General features: G+C 36.3%; 2 protein-coding genes across 2 annotated transcripts in view; one reads left to right on the forward strand and one right to left on the reverse strand.

Moving 5' to 3' along the window:
- Positions 1–24,884, forward strand: part of LOC5568491 — a 133,271-nt gene that overhangs the window by 15,860 nt on the left and 92,527 nt on the right. The gene's annotated exons all lie outside the window — the stretch shown is intronic.
- Positions 6,088–7,726, reverse strand: LOC5568495 (DNA ligase 1). The gene is made up of 2 exons (XM_001658033.2): positions 7,207–7,726; positions 6,088–7,144 (listed from the first exon to the last, which is right to left on the reverse strand). The coding sequence occupies exons 1-2, from the start codon at positions 7,619–7,621 to the stop codon at positions 6,735–6,737; spliced, it is 825 nt and encodes a 274-aa protein (XP_001658083.2). The 5' UTR covers positions 7,622–7,726; the 3' UTR covers positions 6,088–6,734.

The raw sequence follows: 24,884 nt of genomic DNA on the forward strand, positions 1-24,884 counted from the left end.
TCTACATTGCAAAGAATAAAACAACAAAAATGGTATAACAAATGAATATAACAGTTTTCAAATACAGATAATTGTTCTTATGAAATCATGCATTGGTGTGTTCGATAACACGAGAATACAAGAAGTCGATGGCCCGTTGAACAAAGAATTATCTGTATTTCACGATTGTTCTGAAGGAGAATAGATTCTAGAATGTATATATGGCACAAAGTTTGTAATTTTTTTCGTTAAATTGTGAGACTATTTTCCAAAATAGAACAAAATTCCTTAATTAATCTATAACAACAAATGACGAGTTCAATGAGAAATCGCCTTTTTAAGAAACACAAAACATTAAATAGGGGTGATAAGTGGACGGCACTCGCATTCTTTGTGCTCCACCTTTCTCGCTGAAAACATAGTTTTAGCTGTTGCATATGCTAAGCTTTCATGCGACCCACAACCCATTCAAATGCGAGATCCTTTTTAGCTAATTTCGCAAAAAATACCCACAAATCGAAGTGATTATTATGGTAAGCTAATGAATAATTTATCCCACCTCCCTGTTTACGGGATATCATTCCCGAGTTTCCGGCCAATCGCAATTGCCACTCCATCGGCTTTATCCGGTAGCAACTTGATTGGGCCCGATCTGAGAGGCGCTAACTGCGTGAAATGCACGGAGGCATGGCGGAGGCTAATTGCAGCGCAGCTGCTGCTTCCACCGATGGCGATGTGGGAATTTCTGATGAATATCAATTGGATTCGCCTCAAGTTTGCAACAGTCAGACACAGAAATGGCACGAATACCCGAACCAAGCTTTCTTGTGACGTCAGAACTGAGAACGTGAGCTGCATAAACGTAACAAACTTCTCATACAGTCATGGGCGTAGCCAGGGGGAAGTAAGGGGGCCATTCAATGCTTTCAATGTGATGTTTGAAAGTTATTTTTTTATCTAGCATGATCCTTAGATACTTAACATCTGACCTATTTATTGGAACCCCTTTCATCGTTACAACATGTCTACTTAAAGGTTTCAAATAAAGATCTTTTGGTTTATTTGGAAATGTAATAAGTTGCGTTTTGCAGGAGAAATCTTCCGTTTTTGAAGGTATGAAGAAAAAATATCCAAACTTGTTTGCAATCGACAAGAGATGACACGCAGGCTTCGTCCTTTGGCGGAGAGGCCTGTATCATCCGCTAACTGAGATTTTTGTCATCCCTGAGGTAACTCAGGTAAGTCAGATGTGAAAATATTGTATAATATTGGTCCCAAAATGCTGCCTTGGGAAACACCAGCTTTTACAGGAAGTTTTTCAGACTTGGAGTTCTGATAATTATTCTGATACCTGATACGATTTGACAGATAACTTCGGATAATTACACGTGAAAGTTGATGAGTGGTCGAATGCCCATGGCGGAATCCGAACTGTTCGTTGATGTGGACCATCATTCTTGTCAAAATGTTTGCTGATGGAGGAAAGCAAGCTGACTTGACTATAGCTAGAAGATTCTGCAGGATTTTTGTCTGGTTTTAAAATTGGTGCAACCTAAGCATTTTTCCATTTGTCAGGAAAATATGTCAATTGATAATATTCGTTGAATAGATCAACTAAGAATTATAAGCTACTTTCTGGAATGATATCTTGAATTGTTCTTGGAGTCTAACTACAAATCAGACTTCTACCAAACAGAAAGTAGCTAGAACAAATGTTTTCAGTTGGAATATTTTCCTTGCAAATTGAAAAATACCAACGTTATACCAATTTGAAAACCAAGCAAAAATACTACCGAAGCTTCAAGCTGTCGTTCAATCAGCTTGCTTTCACATATCTGTAAACTTTTGAGGTCATTTGCCCCTCACCCCTCAGTCCTGGCTACACCCATGCCTACACCTCAAGCTATGGCAGATTGAGAGAACGCGCGCGAAAAATATGGGACAGCATGATTTACTTGTTTGTCAACTGGGACGGATTTACTGGGAATCAAATTAATTCGAATCGTTAGCTTAAAGTGAGGCGCGGTAAAGAAAATATTTACCTAGAAACTGTGCTGAGAGCGACGGGATTTGCTATTGACGGTTGTTTTGTTGATTGGAATCCTGGAGGCATAAAAATGCTGCCGTTCTGTATGAATATTCATATGATGGGGTGTTGTTGTTTGTTTCACCTCACCACATAAACGCAGTTTAAATGGTTGTATCAGATTTGACTCTCTGCTTTTTAGGGCATTACTCATGTCCCGTTGAATGAGTTTTATGGTAAACAATGAAATGGGTGTCAACGTGACACTTTTCAGTTCTTGCAGTCGAATGGAGAAACTAATAGTAAACGAATCTTATTCTAATTCAAAAGAAACGGGAAATCTAAGTTTGCAGTGATCCATCACAGAAGTAATCATAAGCTTCAAATTGCAATAGTAAGCTGTGGCTTCTATAAGCAAGCAACAAGATCTCTAACATGAATCAGAGCATTTCCGAAGCAAACTAAGAATTTCTTGCGAATTTCTAGAATGAACATTGAGAGGGCTGGTGATTTCTGGAAAATGTTGATCAGATATTGTTGGAAACAATTGATGGTTCTGAGAGGAAGCTAAACCAGCGAATAATTTTTGAAGAAAAATACAATATCAATGAAACAAGCTTCTATAGCTAAAGATTTGCCCTTTTAAATGTACTGGACAGCAAATTCATTTGCTTTTAACTGAATTGCGGATATTGACTTGCAATAAGTCTATTTTTTGTCATTGGAAACTTTAATGCTCGTGGCACAGTTCTCAATGCAATTCCAACGGCGGGACTTCATATAAAAAGTGCTCATATAGATATTTCTCAATTCAATAATCTGATAGCAATATTTGTTTTTTCTCTTTTAGAAATTCTTCTATGATTGATTCGGTCTTAACCGACTCTATTCAGCCTTGTAACCATAGGTTGCCATCAATCCCGCTGATTTTGATTCTGATCAAGTCCCTAATAAAATTCAATGCTAATGTTCGAATGAAGTGATTCGCGGCTTCACTTTCAACTATTATCAAGTCGTTTGGAATGCATATCAAACATACATCGGTATTCATCTTGATATAAACATTTCGTTACCAATAGAACTTAATATTGGCAATGTTCGCGTATGTTCCCACAATCTTAAGCCTTTTCCTTTAGCAAATTAACCAGCAGTTCTTACTGTGATCAAATCAAATTTCAGTAAAGAAATCCTCCAGGAATTGTACCAGGAACTCAAACAAGGATTCTACCAGGAATTTCTCACGGATTTCATCTGGGGATTTCTTTAGTTTTTCTAGGGATTCCATCAGGAGAACTTTAAAAGTTTCCATCAGAAGTAATTGTAAGGATTCCACCAGGAATTCTTTCAGAGATTATATCAGGAGTTCCTCAGGAAAATTAATCAGGATTACTTTAAGGAATAGTATAAAGAGTTCTTCCAGGGTTTCCATCAGGAATCTTATCAGTATTTTTCAGTAATTTCAACAGGAGATTCCATTAGAAGTTCTTCTAGTGATCACATCAGAAGTTTCTTCAGAGGTTCCACCTGAAACACCTCCAGTGATTACATCCAGGCTTGATAGAAACTCCTCTGCGATGCAAAGATGAGGCGCTTTTGCCGTTCTTCTGAGGAGAAAAACTAAATTCAAAATTCTCAACAAAGATCCTCAAGCGATTCGAGTGAGAGTGCAAAAAATACGAGTATTTTTTCAATTACTCTGTCTCCTCTTGTTGTGATGCTCATCTTTATTCACATTTCAAAATAACTCTTGAGTGTGCCGCCCGAACAAGACAGTTCTCAGGGAGCCATGAAACATTATTTTTTGATGGAAGTTTACTCTGTTGTGTTTTGTGCTGCATCTTATTTGCTCACTTTTCGTTGCCTCTCTGGTAAGCATTTTTTCGCTCCCTCGCAAAGAGGCAAAGGGAGCACGCTGCTCTAGAGTATGTCACCGAGCTCCGATGATGCTGAGGAGAATTATCAAGTTTGATTACATCAGAAGATCTTCTAGGGATTACATCAGGATTTTTTCTGGGGATTACATCTGAAGTTCTTTGGAGATTTGATCATGAGTTTTTCCAGGGATTTTATTTGCAGTTCCTTTAGATATTCCACCTGGAGTTCCTCCAGTGATTTAATCACAATTTTCTTTAGAAATTTCATCAGGAGCTCCCAGGAGTCTCAGGAGTCTTTCAACAGGAGTTCCTCCAGGGATATCTGCAGGAGTTCCTATAGGGCTTCCATCAGCGTTCTTCTGGAGTTCCACCAGGAATTCCTTCAGGGATTACATCAGATCAGAAGTTTATCTAGGAATTTCATAAGGAGCTTTTCTATAGATTTCATAAGAAGTTTATGCAGGGATTCAATCGAAAGTTCTTTCATGGAATCCTGGTGGAAATTTCCTCCTGGAATTCAATCAAGAACACCTTCTGGGATCCCATCAGAAGTTCTGTTGAGGATTCTATCAGGAATTTTTCTAATAGTTCCTTCAGAAATTTTTCTGGGGTCATTCTGGATTCTATAAGGCTATTTGCTACGGACTTCTTCCGGAATTTATTAAGGGATTCTACCAGATTTTTTTATTTCAAGGGTTTCTCTAGGGAATTCTTGAAGAGATTCCTCAAGGAATTGTTCAAGGGAGTCCTCCTGGGATACTCCATGGAATTTCTCCTGGAATTATTCAGTTATGCCTCCCAAAATCCTCAAAGAATTAATTTCGAAAATTCTTCAAGAATTCCTCCCGGAACATTACCAAGGATTCTCAAGGGGGTTTTAAAAGCAATTTATTACAATGATTTCACCAGTAATATGGGAATCTATCAGAATATCCTTCAGCAACCCTATAAAGAGTTTAACTCGGGATTAAAACACGAATTCCATCAGTAATTCCATCAAGAGCTCCTTCAAAAATTACGCTAGGATTTCCTCAAAAGATTCCAACTAAAAGTCCGTCGCATAAACCCTTCTGGGATTCCTTAAAGGATTCCACCACAGGTTTTTTGATTAATTTCGTCTGGAATTTTCCCTGGTAATTCCCCAAAATTTCCATCAGCAATACCTCCAAGGATTTCGGCTGAAATTTTCATAAGGATTCCACTTGAAATTCTTTCATAAACTCTACCAATGTTTATCCAGTGATTTTACCGGAAATTCAAAACATTTTCTAGAGGTTCTTCCAAAACATTAAGAAAAAAATCCTCCAAGGATCTTATAACAAATTTCTTCAGGGATTGAACCATAATTTCCTATACAGATTTCACCAGTTATTCCTTCAGAGACTGTGTCAGTATTTTCTGAGTAGTGTTTGATCCTTCGACCTTGTTGCTTGCTCTTGCGGGGGCGAGTGATGAACACTTCTTATGCGTACAATGCAATTATCGAATAATATCGCGAATCCAGTTTGGCGTGATTATTTAAGGGATCGCATGACCAAACATTGGTGATTCCCATATCCCGACCATATCCTACTAGCCCAATATCCTATCCATGACAACTGTGGAGAAGCAGAGGCTTACTCGGTCTTAGAGTTTTCAAATTTCCCGGGATTTGATTTCCCGGGAAACGGGAAATAAATTTGTCATTTCCCGGGAAATCCCGGGATCCCGGGAAATTTTCAAAAACGTGAAAATAGAGCAAATTTGATGATTTTTTGATGATTCGTATTTTTGTTATATATTGTTTATACCAGTAAACTTGTATGGTACCTACACTCTCTTTTTTGTAAGTAATTCATTTATGTTTCTCAAAAAATATATATTGATTTTGTTGTGTACGGTAGGTTTCAGAACAACACAAACTAGAAGATTGTGTCCATGTGGAGATGATTGACAAATCGTATGAAGTTCAAATAATATGTACAGGATGGACTCGATTATCCGGGATTCGATTATCCGGATATTTACACTCGATTATCCGGAGTTTGTCCTTTGATATTCTTGTTTTTGAAATTTTATGCATAAATTTGAGATAATTTGGTACACTCTCCACACTATTATGGGTCACTCAAGGAACCATCTCACATTCAAATTGATCGTTTTTCTTGAAAAAGCGTCAACTTCTTTATTTTTTTTTCACTATCCGATCATTGAAGGTCTATTCTTTCGTTTTAACCACATATATATTCATATTCTTTTCAAAACTTGTTCGGAAAAGCTCAAAAGAACCAAGGTAACCAAAACCACTATTATGGGTCAAAATCAAGTTCGTAACAATTATGGGTCAATCTGTCACATATAATGGGTCACTCTTATAAGAATTAAATGATGAAACTCCTGAAACTCTTACAACGCATTTCTTTTTATTTTGAATAAAGAAACAGGCTTTTGAACAAATGTCCGCATTGAAGAGATACTCTCATTAACAAACAGACATAACAATTAGGTTAAATATTAAAGAACCCCGCATAATCACAGTAAAATATACAGTTTCTTCAATAATTATGTAGATTGAAAACGAACAAATTTATAAGACACAGACATTTGAACAAAACAACCGCATTGAAGAGAATGTGGTCATAGACAAACAGACATAACTCTCTGATCAGCATCAGTGAAACCCATTTAATCACAACAAAAGAAGCAATTTCATTAATAAGTAGGTATGTAATTTAAAAAGAATCAAAAACAAAAACGTTTATTTTCCGAATTCAGTCTCATACATTTTTAACAATCAGCTGTCTGCTTCCTTGTAAGTTAAATCTTTTCTCTTTTCACAATGATATGTTTTAATGAAAAATCAATTTTACTTCAATTTAGCCCGATTTAGGCATCAATGTCCTCTTTTTCTTCTTCTGCCGAGGAGGGTTGTTTTCCTTTTCTTGCTGTTGTTTTTCCTTCTGTAACTTTTTCTCATCTCTTTTCTTCTTTCTGATGCTTTGTTCTTCCTCCTTCTGAATTCGAGCCAGTTTCCGCTTTTCAATCCTTGCTACTTTTGCTTCCTCTTCTTGTTTTCGTTCTTCGTCCTTTTTATCATACCATTTTCGCCATCTATTGCTGGTTGCGACTGATGGTACATGTTCCTTTCTCCTCTGTTTGTCATTTCCATTTCGCTCGTTGACCTTTGGCCAAATGAAAATTCCTTCAAACGGATCATTTGATGCAGCTTCTTCATCTTGGCTCATGTCGTCATTGGGTTGAACAGGTTGTGGATCGTTTATTTCATCTAAAAAAAGAAAAGGTTGTATAAAACGACTGGACCTTTGAGAAAACTGTCAATTGGCTTACCTTCTACAGCATTTTGTTGCACAATAGGTGTGCAAGAGCCATCCTCTCCAATCGTTAACTCCAGAGTAATACTTTGAAATTGCTGAAGAGGTTCTGTGAACATCAAACCTTCAGACTTATCCTTCAGAGACTTCCAGTAGTTGAAGAGTCCCAACTCATCTAGTGAGCCATACCAATAATCGTTTTTCCAGTCCATTGTGAATCTTGTTAGTTGATCCTCGCTGAGGCCCTTTTCAAAGTAATACAGTTGGACCTTGAATGCATCCTGGTCATCCTCCGGTTCAACACTATCCGATGAATTCTCTGCCTCCTGTTGTGCATCGCTCTCAGTGTTTTCCGTAAGAACTTTATTTGCATTTGCAGGCAGTCTACTGAAATCAACTTCATTTACATCCCAAGGAGAAAGACCACACATTTTGAACGCTTTTTTCAAACACTCCTTCGAGTTCGAAAAATTGTCCAGTGAAGTCTTCAGGAGTGAACAGAAATTGACCTTGGTTACTTTAGCGTCACTGCGTCCCAAAAGATGCTGTCGTAGAACTTTATTCCAAATTTGTTTGAATGGACCAAAAAACTGTCTATCCAATGGCTGCAGGATACGCGTAGAGTTGGGATAGAGTGCAATCAACATTATTTCGTGTGCTGTACAGAACTCAGTAAGTTCAATACTGATGTGACTTTTATGTCCATCCACAAACACAACAACGGGAAATTTAATGTGATTATCCAACAGCCATTTATAAAAATCGTTTGTCATGTATTCAAAAAAAGTCTTTGACGTCTGCCAACCTTCATCAGAAACGCCTACAGACCAGCCATTCGGTGTATTTTCAACGATTTCGCGGGTTACTCTTTTTCCCGGATACAGGATCATTGGTGGTGTAAGCGTTCCCTCAGCATTGCTTCCAAAAAGGACAGTGTAATTGTCTTTACTTGAATTGTTGTGGACGAAGTACGAGTTTTCGACATTTGGTCCACAAATCGCGTTGAAGTCCTGCGGAACAAGTTTAAAGCCCGATTCGTCGAAGTTGTAAATTCTTTCCGGCTTGTCAAAGATCGATAGATCAATGCCGTCCTCTTGCAGGGTTTCTTCCACCTCTAGAAACCAGTGACGGATTTGCTGCTCCGTAACGACCGCCCCGGCTTTTGAGAGTTTTGTGACGCGTTTTTTCCTCAAGTCCGGGTGTCTCTCCAAGAAACAACGGGTCCAGTTTCTGCCTATTGGATGTTGTTAAACGAAACACATTTATGTTTGTTATTCAATTAGCTATATTCAACTTACATGGAAAAGTACTGGGGATATTTCTCGTCTTCCGGATTTTTTCTGCATAATCGCTTACAGTGCTGAGTATATCCGACTCACTCAATGGAAATCCAGCTCTTGACATGTAGAGAACCCATGTCTTAATTCGAGCTTCTTCTTCCGCTGTCAAAACTGTTCCAGGACCAGGTTTTTGACCTTTCGGAGACGTTCGAATGTAACGTTGGACAGTTGAAAACGGAACATGAAACATCTTAGCTGCTCTTCGCATTTTTCCGGTCTTTCGTGCTTCCTCAATAGCTCGTTCCAAATCCTCCGGATGGTACTGCTTCCGAGGGGAAGATTTGCGCTTGGAACCACTAGAAAAATCGTAGTCGACAATCACATTTTAGCATGAAATATGCAGGGTGAAGTTGCACATCATGAGTGACCCATAATAGTGAAAAACTATGTGTTTCATGGCAGTAAAATGGGTCACTTATGTTTTGCTTGAAATTTCGGAAATCTCGCGATAATCATTCGAATTTCTTTATGAAGAATGTGAATCATACCTGTTTTTCGATGTTGAAGCCATTTTTCAGCCGTGAATAAGATAGTTTCACTCTTTAGAGACTAACAAATCTAGAGCACAAACTTTAGAATGTTTACAAATCCAGCATTACTTTGACAGATGAATGGGCGTCTAGCGGCAATCGATTAAAAACGCGCTTATTTCGGTGTTGAAGCATGCGTGTGACGTATTCAATGCTACATAATAAATTTGTTTACGTATGAAACATAATTATATTGATAAATAGTTTATAATATAATAGCTTTTGACGATTAAAGTTAATAGTGACTAATAATAGTGTGTGACCCATAATAGTGTGATGAGTGTATTGCAATATACAATATGAATGGTTTTGCAGCTTTGAATGTAGGTAAAAAGAGGAGGTTTGAAAAAGAAGTTTTTTGTATGCCGGTAAAAATAAGTTCTTCCCAAGATCCCTAATGTTCCTAGAAATAACTTCTGGCTACGCCACTGCATTATATAAATAAAACAACGAAAAAAGATAATATTGAAGTTCTTTTAATGCAGTTTTAATTTTTCTTTTAATGATTCGATTATTAGGAAGATTCGATTATCCGGAGTGAAAAAAAATCGATACAACGGATAATCGAGTCCGACCTACACCAACATTAAATCAAAGCTTTCAAGCACTAGAATAAAAACCAACTAGAGTCTAACGATGGAAAATGTAGTTAAATCCATGAAAACTTTATGAGCATACTCAATTCATGGATGATCTATCGAAACATCCTGTATTTTGTATAGCATATAATCTATTTTGGAAAAAAAAAAACATATCGTCAAAGAGCTATTTATTTTATCAACATTTATTTGATTAAAAAAAACAAATCAATATCGATATAGTTATACAGTGATCTAGTAAGGTCATTGGTTAGAATGATATGAAAAGTAAATAATATGATAGTTTTGGTTTGAAAATGGATGGTCAATCCTTTTTCAATAGAACTACCCGGGAAATACAGACATCCCGGGAAATACGGGAATCCCGGGAAACAGGAAATCATTTTCCGGGAAACGGGAATCCCGGGAAATCTCATTTCCCGGGAAATGTTCCCGGGATTGAAAACTCTACTCGGTCTCTAGTAACAACGGTTGTCTAACTAACATTTCTTCACTTCCCCGATTAACGTAAGGGCGTGGCTGGTGGTGTTATTGATTTTTGAATTTCGAGCACTCGATTTGTGCACATTGAGAATGGAAAGCTTATTCCAAGCCCCATTCATTAAATCTCTCTCTTGTTCTGGTCAATGACGGAATAGCAACTACGAATTGTACGGTCATCTATGCACATGCTCATGCTAATGCTTAGAAACTTCACCAGTGTTTTCTTTAATAATTACACCAGTAATTTTTCTAGAGAGGCGTTTTTTAAGGAGCCAGATCTGTTCCAGGGTTACATAGGAAATATCACCGGAGTTTCGCCAGAAGTTCTATCAGAATTTAAGAATTAATAAGAGTTATCAGAAACATCTCCATGGAATTAAAAAAAAACAAATCCAAAATCACCACTAGAATTTTTTTCTGGAAAAGCTATCAATATTTCCGCGATTGAATCACCCAGGAATCTCGCGAAGGATTGAGCTAGTACGTGTCCCTTTCACTACTCTAGGTATTCTATCAGGAAGCTTGTAAAATTCAAAAAGATCATTCCACTAGGGATTCCCCTGATATTTACTCAGAGAATTAAGCAAGGAATTTTTATGAAAGACTTCAGGCTAGCTCCCTGGAAGAATAATATGAAATATCCTTTGAACAATTTCTTAAGAAGCCCTTGGAGGAATCACCCAAGAATTCACTGGAAAAAATCCCAGAGAATTCCCTGCACAAATTGTTTAAAATGTCTCTGGAAAAACTTTTAAAGCAATTTCTGAAGGAGCTCCTAATGGATTATCTAAGATGGAGTCCTTGGAAAAAATCCTGCAAATCATACAGGAAGGAGTTGATGGATAAATTTCTTTAGGAAACCTCGGGAGAATTTCTAGTAGATTCCTGAGAAAATCTCAGGACAAATGCCTCGTAGAGTCCCTTCAGAGATATCAGGAAGAATCCCCGGTGAATAACGTGGATGAACTTCTCAAAACATTGCAAGCAGAATCTCTGAAAGAATTCCTGATGGAATCCCGTGTAGGAAGTATTATTCAATTCTTTTGCAGTATTTCATGTGGAATGTCTTAAGGTTTCCTAGTGGAATCCATAGAGAAATTCTTGATCAAATCTCTGGAGGAATTCCTTGATGAATTCTTGGAAAAATTCTGGATAGAGTCACTGCAAGAGTTCCAGGATCTCTGCATATATTTCTGGAGAAATTCCTAGGGAGATCACTAGTAGAATCACTGGATGATTTTTGATACAAGCAATTCATAGTGTAAATCCTGGAAAATTCCAAAGTAGAATAATTACAGGAAACCACTAAAAGATTTTGGATAGAATGTTTGATGAAATTCCCATGACAATCCCCATATCGATGACTGTTTAGAATATTCCCCGACGGAGATCCTCACAATTTTAGAGTTTTGCCGAAATACTTTGAGCGAATTTCAACAAAAAAGAACATGTCATTCTTGCTTGAAAAATACACTTCTTTACAAATAAACATTTTTATCGAGTAAAAATTACCCCTCTACCGGCTGCTTCATTTTTAATTGCATGAAAAAAAAATCAAATCGCGATAACTTTTTTGTTCCTCGGAATTTTTGCACCATTTTTTCACAAGTTCTCAAAAAACTCTTCTTGTTTTACTTATCTGGATCCAGAGATATTCCGAAATTCCTTGGGGTATCAACGCGTAATCATAACTCACGTTTATATTTCAGACTACAGAATTTTTATCTTATTTGGATACTCACCCTTCGGAACAATACATTAATGAGAGTATGTTATGAAAAAATGAAGCAAATTAGAGTAATGAGCATTTATGTTACTGGTACCACGCTGGCCAAATAAAGATCTTGAAAATTTCAAAACACCTCATTTATAATTCAAAGATGTCTCTAAGAACACTGAACCAATTTGTATGAGTTTTTCAGAGTAGCTTCTTATTACATGGCATTGTTTAGCCCACATTTTATTTTTTCGATAAGTTGACGTAAAACCAAATGGCTGCCCAAGACATTTTAAATGGAAAATGTCGGTCCCCAAGGAGGGTGCACAGGCATAAATACTTTAGGCATAAGGAAGTTTAGCATAAGTGCGATAGGCATAAATACGATTGGCATAATGGACGTTTGGCATAATTCCCAAAATAAAAAAAATTGAAATTGTTTGCCCAAAAAGTGAGCTGACTTTTTTGATAATTGTGGAGGGCTTCAAAGATCAGAAGTGTGTCCTTTGAAATACGATTGCCTTGCAGTCGTCCAATAGTTCTGAATCTTTTGAGGTAATTTTCTAGGACAAAACTTGATTAAATGATTAGCGTGAGAATGCTGGCAATTGCCTTCATTAGTTTTGTGGTAACTTCTGTTACCATAGAGTAAAGCCATTCTGAAGGTATTTTAGTTCGTTTAGTTATGCTGTTCTGTAATTCTTGCTGCTCTAACAGTTATTGGAATTGTAGATATAAATATTTCCATAAAAAATGCACACCATGCTAAATGCTGAATACTATGCTAGGTGTAAATTCGAGCTTGACTGTTAAATTGACTTTGAAATCAAAGTTTACCTTTCAAATTCGACGGATTTCAAATATTTCCAAGGTGCTTTCGGCATATGTGGCTGATTAAAATTGTTTGAAAATCATCGAGAATTGTTGGCAGAAGTGGCAAAGGAACTGTTTTCACCACATTCAATGGATGAGCAGATTTGAAATAGGAATGTAACGCTTTTATTGTCGTCACCATAAGCGTAACTTGAACTCGAATCTAGAGGGGACTTGGCATGTTCGTTAAAAAAAATCCTTTAAGAAAGGTGCAAACTTAGCATGAGAGTTCAAATTTTCTAGGGGGGGGCTTGAGCTTTGCTAGGGGGTGCTGAGACCCCCCTAGCCCCCCCCATATTGACGCCAATGGTCGTCACACAACCAGAATATTATTGTTGAACATAATGTCATCTATCATAACAAGAATTTTTGACTCGATACTAGATTGTTGTCTTCAAGTCAATCATTTGCATTATAAATACTAATAATTACATGGAAGATTTCCCTTCTTTAGAATTAACGCAATTATGTAAGAAAAATATAACAAAAAATGTCATATACTCACCAAACTAAACATCTCTAGAAATAAATAATAATAAGAATGATAACAATGTCCATGATAACAATCTTTTTCCATATCTTCCGATAATGGATTCATTGTCAAATTTCATTACACCGGAGATAGTAATTTATAACCAATCAATTAATTCACACCCTCGTAACGCCTTTTGTATAAATTTTGTATTATTTTTTATGAGCTGTTACATCTTAAGGACACCCACCCACCTCCAACAACGTAATGGAATTTTTAAATGGACACGAACATTTTTGGATATAAGAAGAGTTATTAATGACACACATGCAAATTATTTTATGCTAAACGTCCATTACCCAACGTATTTTATGCATAACATCCATTATGCCTAATGTCTTTATGCCTAACGTCCATTATGCCTAAAATACTTATGCCTAATTGGGTCTACTCCTCCAAAGAACATTGGAATATCAGTAGATGAAAAAACCGAATTTAGTACTATACCATTTAATTCCACTAGAGTTTGTATCCTTTGACAGATACACGTATTACGACCTCAACTGTAAGGCCGTCTTCAGTGTCGTGTACTAGACTCGTACTAAGTCGAGTCTAGTACACGACACTGAAGACGGCCTTACAGTTGAGGTCGAAATACGCGTATCTGTCAAAGGATACAAACTCTAGTGGAATTAAATGGTATAGTACTAAATTCGGTTTTTTCATCTACTTATAGGCATTCTACTAAACAGCTCGAAGATTTATTATCATTGGAATATCTTTAAAACCAGATCACCAATCATTAATATCGACACAGATTCTTGAACTAGAAGAGTTTTTTTTTTAAGAACTTGTAAAAAAATGGTGCAACAATACCGAGAAACAAAAAAGTTATCACGATTTAATTTTCTTTCTTGCGGTGAAAAATGAAGCTATCGGTACAGGGGTTAATAGTGCAAAAAAAAACTATGTAAAAACAGTCCTAACCTCCTCTAACCTAATGTGGTTATACGGAAATGAGTGACTTAGATCAACAAACTCAACTTCCCCAGCATCCAATCGAAAACCGTTTTTTTTTTGTGTTATGAAACAGTTCGTTCTAGTCGTAACGACTACCGTATGCCGTCGTCAAAACGATTCTGCTATATCACCATCCACAGACAGACAGCTGTTTTTGGTTCCCCGAATTCTTCTGATCCAAAGTAACGGAGCACAAGCTAGAGTCGATAAACAACCAGAATGGTTCAAGGTCGGTTTTGGGAAGGGCTAAAATATTTCGCTTCGTCTAGCCGTGTATCATCGTCAACATAATAAAACCGCTATCTTTGTATGATGGTAAACTAGACGACTGTCTGTCTGCTCCCTGTCTACCTGTTGTTTGGATGATTCGACGTTTTGAAAAAAAAAAAAACATGAACTAGATTCGGATTCAGCCCAAAGATTACCCCACAATAAGAAACCGCTTACAATTTGTACAAGTCATGTAGGCTATCGATCTCCGTTTACAGTAGGAGCCTCAGTCTATGGCTATAGTCGACCTTTACTAGGTGATATGGCAAAGGTTAGGACAATGCACTGTTATCAGTCACTGCTTATCCACATTGTATCATTTTGCTTATCCGATTGGGAATCAATAACAGATAATTTCGTAATAGTAAGAGGCATGCAAAGCAAAGCCATGCTGAAGGTGTCTGGATTCGATTCTCTGTCGGTCCAGGATCTTTTTGTAATGTAAATTCTCATAACTTTTCTGGAAATAGAGTATCGTTATACCTGCCACACGATATACAAATACGAGAATGGCAACTTTGGCAAAGAAAGCTCTCAGTTAATAACTGTGGAAGTGCTCATAAGCATACTAAGCTGAGAAGCAGGCTCTGTCCCAGTAGAAACGTAATGCCAAAAACAAGAAGAACAGTTTTGGCATGATCTACCGCACTCCGAAGCAGCTCAACACACCGTACCATCAAGAGTAGTACCGTTCCAGAGCGATTACCTCCGCCAGCCGAGGGTAATCAGAGGCCGTTTAACCGTGTTGCACTTCAGTCGATGCCTTTGCACAGGGAACCACCAGTCAGTCTGTGTGGTATGCTTCGTTCTTCTGTAAACAGCAGATATTTTTACAATCACCCACCTCGTCAATGAGAATGCCTTCAGTCTGGTTTGCAACCACTTGCGTTTAGGGGGAGATCGACCAGTATCGGATACCTATGCCCTTCAATTCAAAACATCAGTATGGTTGGGTTAGCGATGGTACACAAATTATGTCGCGCTAAATTTCAACATTTTCGATCCCCTTCCCTCCTTGTCACGCTTTTTGTATGAGACCTCCACAAATTTTGTGAGGCTTGTCACACTTGGCTGGACCCCCTCCCCTTGGAGCGCGACGTAATTTGAGCATGACCCCTTATTTCAATCTTTTTTACCATATCCATTTATTATCAATTATTGATTTGACCTTTATGATTATGATTTTCACAAGCTGTCTGGATTTCGAATTCATGTGTCAAGAGTGTAAGAATATGAGACTAAAATAATGATGCGCCCGGAATAAGAATTGTTAAAAATTCCACAAATTTCTGTTTATTTAAAATTTCTCATGTTTCGGAATCAAAATTTTCACCCACCATTGAAAAATGTTTGGTGTTTTGAACGCTGAAGTTTTTAAGAAATTATCCAGAACAGTGTAATAGAAAAAAATGATATTAAACTTGTATTGTATTGGCTAAGGTGAGAATCCTGATTAAATGTTGGTCGCCTTTACCAAACTTTAATTACCAACACATTTTAGAGTTGTAAGGCAATGGTTCTCAACTTTTTTAGAGATGCGGCCCTCTTCGAAGTTTGTCAAGCATTCCACGGACCCCAAACCTTGGCGGTCCTAAAATCAATGTTTATGGAAAGATCTCATAATTAATCTACAAATACCCTTGCCAGGCACACTCAAAAGTCAAGCCTGCAATCCACCACAGATAATGTATGTATTCTGCTATGATTCTCCAATAAGGCTGATGAGAGTCTAGTCAGGATTCTACCAAAAACTTTTCTAAAGGGCTGATTAGGAACTTTCGAAAAAGGATCTCACACAACATTTAATAATACATGTTGCATGGGAAAGTCCAACTCCACCAACAATTCGTCAAAGATATTCAACAAGAAGGTGAAGTAGATTTCAAAACAAATTTTGTTAGGTATCCCCAAGAATTTTACAAGAATCCACAATGTTCTTGTCGAGTGTTGAGTCTTAGAAAGATAGGTTAGAAAAGCATCACCTCTGGAAGCTACTTCCAATATTTTGAGAAACTAGCTAATGGGATTTCACAAGCCAATTTACGGACGTCAGGAAAAATATGTGTAAAATTTTGCGAAGTACTCCTGAAACCCTTTTTAGGCATCCACCAAGAAACTTCACAAAAAAATTCAAATTTGACTGCTACAGCTATTAGTTTAAAATTGCATAAAAATACTGCTGATAGATTCACCAATGGTAAACAAAGTTAAGTATTTCAAATTTCCTGACAAAAGTTCGCCAAGGGACCTCCAAGGTTTTTTTCAAAGTGAGCTGACAAAACTAATAAAAACCTAATTCCAAGAATTTCATATGGAAGTACAACAGTTTAATTTCCAATTTTGCGCTGAGATATGATAGTGAATGATAGAAATTCGTTTAATTGTAATGCTTCTTACTGTAATGTTAAAGATAATTCGGTCAAGACACTTCAGTAATGATGAATTTGAACTTTCAGTAATGATGTTCTCTTGTAAAACAAGCAAAATAATAGATTCATCGCATTCGTTAATCAATTGATCGGTGTTCAGAAAGACCGGACTAGATGATATTTTCATCAATCCTGATTTTGTCGATATTATTTCGCACAAATACTACTGCAAAATTTCTACAATGCGTATACTAACACAATCGAACTTGTAATCTACAGAAAAAGTTGTTTCAGAATTGTTTTCGTTTAGTCAATATTAAAGTGACAAGACGTCCCGCGTTTCACGGGACAACGCAATTTTCAAATCAATATTACAGCATCAAATCTATTTGTTTAACTAAAAAAAAGCATTTAGATCATGTTTTAGGCCTAAAATGATTGTAGAATACATATCAAACGGCAAATGTTTGATTGGGAACGAGATCTGACAGGGCATCCCGCGTTTCGCGGGACATATATGGTCGCTTTAGATAATATCCATTGTACCGTTCTGATTCAAATTCCGGATAACTTAAAATTCCGGACGCTGAACTTTGTATGGAAAAGGATTCAATTGAAATGTTTCAACATTTGCCGTTCAAAAGCTTCAAATTGGGAGACTCGTTTAAATAAGTTTTTCCATAGCAGCCCATAAAAATCTTGTATGCTCAACTAGTTTCGACGTGTTTTTAATGGCTGGTAGTGTCTAACTAACGGTTTTACTCTTCCAGCATTGCTTTTTACGAGCTCTCCGGAGTTCGACTCAAAGCAACTGGAGTAAGGTGGTGTCCGGAATAAGATTAATTAAAAAGGCACACATTTATAATTATTTGAATTTATTCAAATTGTGGAAATCAAATATTCACCTACCATTTGAAAGGTAAGTGTTTTGATAGCATGAGTTATCAATCATGAATCATATAGAGTGCTTTTAGATGGCCTATACTTCAAAGAGGCGTAAAGTGTCCTTAATATGAATCAAAACGGTATCTCTGTCTAAAAACGCATAGGGAAAGAGCACCAATTTTCGGCCTAGCTCTAATGTTCGAGCCATCCATACGACTTCGACCTACTTTGTATGAAAATCTGCAGTTTGGCACAGAATTCTTGTAGGTCGAAAATTAGTGCTTTCATTTTTTTAAATTTATTTCTTTCAATGCTATTTCTTCCTATTTCCGTAATTCCTAGCTTACATTGTCATCTAACAGTAGTTTTTTTTTCTGGTAATAAAAAAATAATTTAATGAAATTCTAAAACCTGTTTTTGACGTTAACTACGTCTAACGGAAATATACTAGGTGTCAATGAAAAATCTAATATTTTGCGAACGTCACGAAATTATGTTAGATTTTGAACGCCAATAACTCAACCATTTATCGATAGATTTTCAATATTTTCCCATCAATCGGTCGGAAATTTATACAACAATTTTCTCCAATGGAGAAAATTATTGATTATCGACAATAAACTATTGAAAATTGAGTAAATTTCAATGGTCGGCGAGCAAGTCTCAAATGCTTTTCGCATTCTCAGCTCAGTTTTCAATGGGTCGCGAACGTTATTTTTCATGCAATTGAAATCAAAACGTGTTTTTGACGATAAATTGTGAAGTACAGACAGGCTGACACAGGTACTATTGAGTAGTATAATACAAAATACATCAGTCTACAGGAACCCGACGGAAAACTTTATAATGTTCACCGTGTAAAATAGTACACTGTACACTGTGTAAAATAATACAAGGAGCAGTCGCTCCGTAGTATAACCTGCAGATACTAAGTAAATTTGGAACGTTTTTCGCAATCTACATTGCAATTTTGATTTTTGTTTAATAGGCCTCAACTCGGTTTCAGTCAGATATAGAAATGAGGCCTTTTTGAGAAAAGGCCGCATTTGCCATTAATACCCTGTTTAGCGGAAAATGAGATGGGACCTTTTAGAAAAATGTTATTTTTACAACTTTCATGCATATTTCAACATGACTTTTATATGTTTTAGTAAGAATAGGCTATTATACACTAAAATCAGCAAAAAAAAAACGATTTGTTTACATTTTAGACTTGAAGCCTTTTGAATTGTTGGTCTTGACTTTTGAAAATCAATACGAATTGATAATTAATTTTTTTTTTCTCGTAAACTAATAGTGTATTTACATCAGATGAAGGATGCAATTACTTTGAAATGCGGATCAATGCGAAATATGACCAAAACATATTTTTCCCATCCCTGATGTAGTTCATGTTTGTTATATGTGCAAATGTTGCATTATATTAGTACCAAAATTTCTCGATTTTCCAACTTTGTCCGGTATCGAATACCGTCCAACGCTGGGGAAACTCCCCCTACATTAGGTACTACTGCAACCGGTTCAGCCAAAGTCGGGAGGCCGCTAGATTTGTTTATACAAGCTAATTAAATTAATCTACCCTTGCCGTTAGATTCCGCTTAGCCGGCAAGACTCGGACAGAAGCCCTCAAGCATCACGCTGATGCAAGACCCGAACTTCAAGTGGTGCGTCGACTGTTCGTCCGGATTCATCGCCAGACCGCGGCAGAAGAGACTGATCTGCCCGGATTGTGGGTCGATTACCTGTGCGTCCTGCCGGAAGCCCGTAAGTATAATTATCTACTTATGTTTTATTTTATGGTAAAAAATTGAAACAAAAAATGGAGTTGAACAACTTCTACTTAGATCCTTTTACTTTAAAATCAACAGTTTCGGAGCTTTTTTAAATTTATTGCATGCAAAAACTTAAGGCCATTTTCAGACGTATTTCTTGAGTCCAAATGGTCGACTTATCTATGGGAAACGCGTATTCTATCATACTAAAAACATTTGTAAAATTTAATATTGTAAAACAGTTATGCCTAGTGCGCTTGAGCCTGCCAAATAAAGAAATAGAAAAAAATGGGCTCAATTACAGAATTGTGTTGAAAAAAAAACCAAAATTGAGTTGAATTTTGGTGCCCATGATACAGAGCCGTAGCGTGGCCTCACAGCGCCCTTGGCAAACCTCCCGTTGGGCGCCCCTCTGATGCAATTTTGTATGTGATTGAAGTTTTCGTTGAACATCCCAAGTAACCATGTGGCTCAAGCTATTATTCATGCATATATATGGTGTACATAAAGCTAGCATCTACTGTATAGCTACTTTAAGGTGTCAAAAGGCTTCACAAAGGTCGAGTAAATTTTATAAAATATAACACAAAAATGCCTGTAGAGGGGCACTTTTCCACTTTAAATAAACTTTAATTGTAGTTATACAGTATTGCTAGCTTAACGTATACCGTTTATATGCATATATTGCAGTTTTTGCTTGGGATACTAGACAATTTCCATAAAGATCCTTTTTAAAATACTAGGACAACTCTTAAATGAATGCATATATTAAATTGCGACTCAAGCATTCACTAATTTAGAGTTCATTCATATAATTAGTAAATATCAATGAAACGTGTACAACACAGTTCTTCTTGAAAACTGTGTGAGATTTTATTAAATATGTTTTGAAGAAATTTGTAAGAAATCTACTGTTCATGAGGCACTTTTGCGAAAACAATTGAGCATAGCATTGAAAAAACTCTTCTTAAAATCAATAGTTTTTATTTTTAACTAGTGGTCCAGGCAAACTTCGTCTTGCCATCAAGTAGGCTGTTGAAAAACGCCATGTGACGTCCCATACAAAATTACAGTTATATTCACTCTCGTTTTTTCGTCTTTCCCGGTGTATATTTTGAGTTTTTAAAACACACGAACACATCGGAACACTTCAAGAACCTAACTGTGAAAGAATCAGGTAAATCCATTGACTCGTTTTGGGATGGTACACAAATTATGTCACGCTAAATTTCAAGTTTTTCGACCCCCCCCCCCCCCCCTTTGTCACACTTTTTGTATGAGTCCTCCGAAAATTTTGTAAGGCTTGTAACGCTTGGCTCGACCCCCTCCCCCCCTTGGAGCGTGACGTAATTTGTGCATGACCCCTTTCAAGTTATTTCGTGACATACAACCACCGTTCCATTTTTATTTATATATATATATAGATTTCTTAAATACATTTTTTTTTATTTCTTGACATTGTTAATTATATTTTCATTTGTTAAAAAATGCAAAGGCTTCTAAATATTGTGTAATGATTTTGCCTAACAACTCCTTAAGAAAACATTTTTTTAGTTGTTTTCGCACGAGTCTTCCAATAAGTGGAAGCAAATTCGTCAAATTCTTAGAATAAAATGCAATAAAAAACTTTTTATCAATTGTTTAGTTGAATCAGAGGAAATAATAAGATAATATGTGTTTCGTTATACCATTTAGAAGTTTAATACCTAAATAGTAACATGGAAAAATATGAATTTGTTTTATTAGTTAATTGAAACTTCATGGAATTTGCAACGAATTTATAAGCATCCCTTACTCAATAGCCTTGTTTCTGTGATACTCGTGTTAGTAATTTACATAAAGAAAATTACAACTGTTCTAGAATCTCCAACACTTCCCCTTGGTTAAATTTCAGAAATGGTTATGTAATGTGATCTAAAATTTATTAATGCTAAATCATCTCCAGCGAATCAAAAATTTAAAAAAAAAACTATAGCCAGTCAGCGTGGAATATGTTCATACTAGGGAGAAAATAAATTCAATCTTTTTGACTCATGTTTGCTTATCACTGACACGAAATTCTCTGAAAATGTTGTTCAGAATTCTGTAAGAGTTCCTCCCACGTGTAGAAATTCACAATTCTGAAAGTATTTTTGTATTTCACTTCTAAATTCAAACCCAGAATTATTTGAAGTTTAAATAAAAACTGATTGTTTTACATTTCCTCAAAGAACGTTATCAAAATTCTTGTGTTTGTGCTCCCTAGTAAAATGTATGGGGAATTATAATCAACTTCGACTAAATTTTCAAATGTGAGCACACACTCGAATACATGCTTAAACTATACATTTTTATACCAACCTTCAGAAAATCAAAGGTTCATCTTGAGCAAACTTGCACACCATAATTTTCGGTTGGTTGAAGAATTTAGGTATTACAAATCTGTATGACCAAAATGTTTAAATGCATCCAATGAACATTCTTGTTTAAATGTTGAAACAACATTTACAAATCATTTGAAAAATTCTAATGCAAATAAGTTGAAGGTCTTTGTATCATGTTTTGTTGTTGCTTGGCTGATGCGTCATATAACTTGACAGATATGATGATCATGATGATGATGAGGTTATCATGATCAAAGAAGAGTCTATCATGCGATGAAGATAAATAGTTTCAGACGGCAATTATCTGGTCATTCATTTTCATTTGAGCATGAACAATCCATTTCAAGACTTTCTATACCATTTGTATGGAAATAAATCACTGTGAGCTGTAATGAAAGGCCTGTTCAAGATTATCTGTCATAATGATCTACCGTACTCTGAGAACCCTGTTCAAGATGCTCTTAGGCTTCCAAAAAGACTGTTTAATTCTTATCAAGTTTATTTGAATATTTTTTTTTTATTTCCAATAGAACCTCCAAATAAATACCACAAACTTGATTTTTGCTCAAACCAGTTTTAATGGCTATTAAAAACCATTAGAGATTAAGCAAGTAACCATAATGTTAAAACTTGAAATAAATGTATGGGAATCGTCCAAAATATTGAAAAGTAGGGCGTCTGTACCAGTAATAGTGGCAATAGTAACGGGTTGAGGAATAAAAAATCACCAGAAAATAACGGAAACTCGTTTTTCATATCTGAATACGTCATACGAAAGCTTTTCTATTCTATTTTACGTAAAAAATAATTTTAGAATGATAAAATCGTTGAATCTTTCAAAAAAGCATTTCCTCCATTACTGGAACATGTTCCAGTAGTAGTGGTATTTACTAACGGCTGTTCCTATAATAGTGGTTTACATTGATTTCCCATTGAAACCCACTATTATAGGAACGTCCCACTATAACTGGTGCAAAGGAGCAAAAAAGTTAAGGTTTTCAATTGTTTTCTACTATTTCCTTACTAATTTCCGAACAAATTTTATACACATTCATATCAATTCAACACAGGCCATGTTAGAAAAATACACATAAAAATAAAAATTGCCTATAACACGCTTAAAACCGCACTACCACTATTATTGGTACACACACTACCATTGGATCAGCCACCCTATTTGAAAGCGATTCAGGAATTGTTCAAATTTTCCATTATTATGTTAAAAAAAATTTGTTGGCAATTTGTTTTAGGAGGCGCCCTTTTTAATAAATGCCTTTCAAAATTAACAAAATACTTTACGCATTTTGGCGCCCCCCAATGGCTGGCGCCCTTGGCGGGTGCCAACCTGGCCAACCGCACGCTACGGCACTGTTTGCGTGATTCGAAGGTTTGTTTGTCGATTGGATTCCTTTCTTTCGGCTGGGTGTCTATTTTGATAGCATGGCAGCGACCTTTAAGGCCGTTTGTGTTTTACAACCTATCAATTAACTGATGATATATGAATGTAGCGTGGAGACAAACCAGTCAGTGAATAGAGGTAATAAAGATGAAGTGGAATAGTACATACGGGAGATGTGATTTCGATAGAAACTACTCGAAATGGAAAAAAATATTTTTGGTCCGCTGTTTACCTGTTGACTTTCTTGGAGTGTAACATTGTTCCGGATGATTGAGGGGAGAAGAGGGTGTTAGTCATGCGAAAGATCTGGAACCCTGCATAAAAAAAAAAAATTATCACGACTGCTTTCTTCAGTAATTCCTCTCACGTTATGAAATATGCGAATAAACCCATGAGGTGTTAAGTTTTGTTTTCCTCCAGGTATTATAACGAAATTTACCTGGAACATCTTGCTTTGAGATCTCCAGGAATTAATCATGTGACTTCTATAAAATATATTTTCCTGAAAATTTCTTCAAATAATTTCAAAAATAGGGATCTACGGTCAAGTTGTTCTGGTGGTGGTGTAATATCTGATGGTAACATATCTTATTCTTAATTTTACCGCTAGGTGGAACTAGTGTCCATGAAACTTTTACTTTTGTTTTGCAGATATCTCAGGAGGCTGTCCATTTAGGAAGATTTAGTTTTAGACAAAGTTGTTCAGCGATTCGAAGGCTTTCATTGTTTGAGCAATCTGATTCAAAATGTTGCCACTAGACAGCATTTGGGAGCATGAAACTTTTGTTTTGCAGATATCTTAGGAGAACTTTGCTGAAGATGCTATCATTCTAAGTGATCGGGTTACTGATATATTTGCAAAACAAATGTTTCGTACTCATTGACGCCACCTGGTGGCAAAATTTAGATCCAACTAGCTCGATCAATGACTGCCTTTGGCTTATATAACAACTTTGCCGAAGACACAATTTTTATAAGTGGTCAGGGTTCTGAGATATCTGCAAAACAAAAGTTTCATGCACACTAACACCAACTGGTGGCGGAATTCCAAAACTGAATAATCACCGCAGCCCTTGATCTCCTAAACAACTTTGTTGGAAATGGTTTTTCTATATTTATCCGTGTTGAATATGAAAAATCTTGGGTGTTGTACAAAGTACAACACGCGACTACCCGCGTTACAAACCGTGACAACCGAAAAGTAAAGGTCGCTCACAATCTCCCCTCCCCTGACGAAAATCCTTGCTACGTCCATGAAAACTACTACAAGGAAATATACAAAAAAAAATCCATTTAGTGTTTACGGGAATATCTTTAAGGAATTTCTGCTGATTTTTTAAGGGTTCGTTTATAAATTATTTGAAAGATTCCCGATTCCAGACATTCTTACATTATTTAATCAATTATGATCTCATAGATATCCAATAATTCCTTCTTGAAACGATACAAACAATATTCCTGGTATTTTTATGGGTTTCTTCAAGCGCTCAGTCAGAAATTATTCCAGGTATTCCTCCAAGTATTTCTTCAAGGATTTTCCAAGAATTCGTTTAGGTGACTTTCTAATAAACCCTGACGGGAGTTCCTCTTAAAATTCCTCAT

The sequence above is a fragment of the Aedes aegypti genome, chromosome 2, assembly GCF_002204515.2.
Source record: "Aedes aegypti strain LVP_AGWG chromosome 2, AaegL5.0 Primary Assembly, whole genome shotgun sequence".
Classification (NCBI taxonomy): Eukaryota; Metazoa; Arthropoda; class Insecta; order Diptera; family Culicidae; genus Aedes; species Aedes aegypti.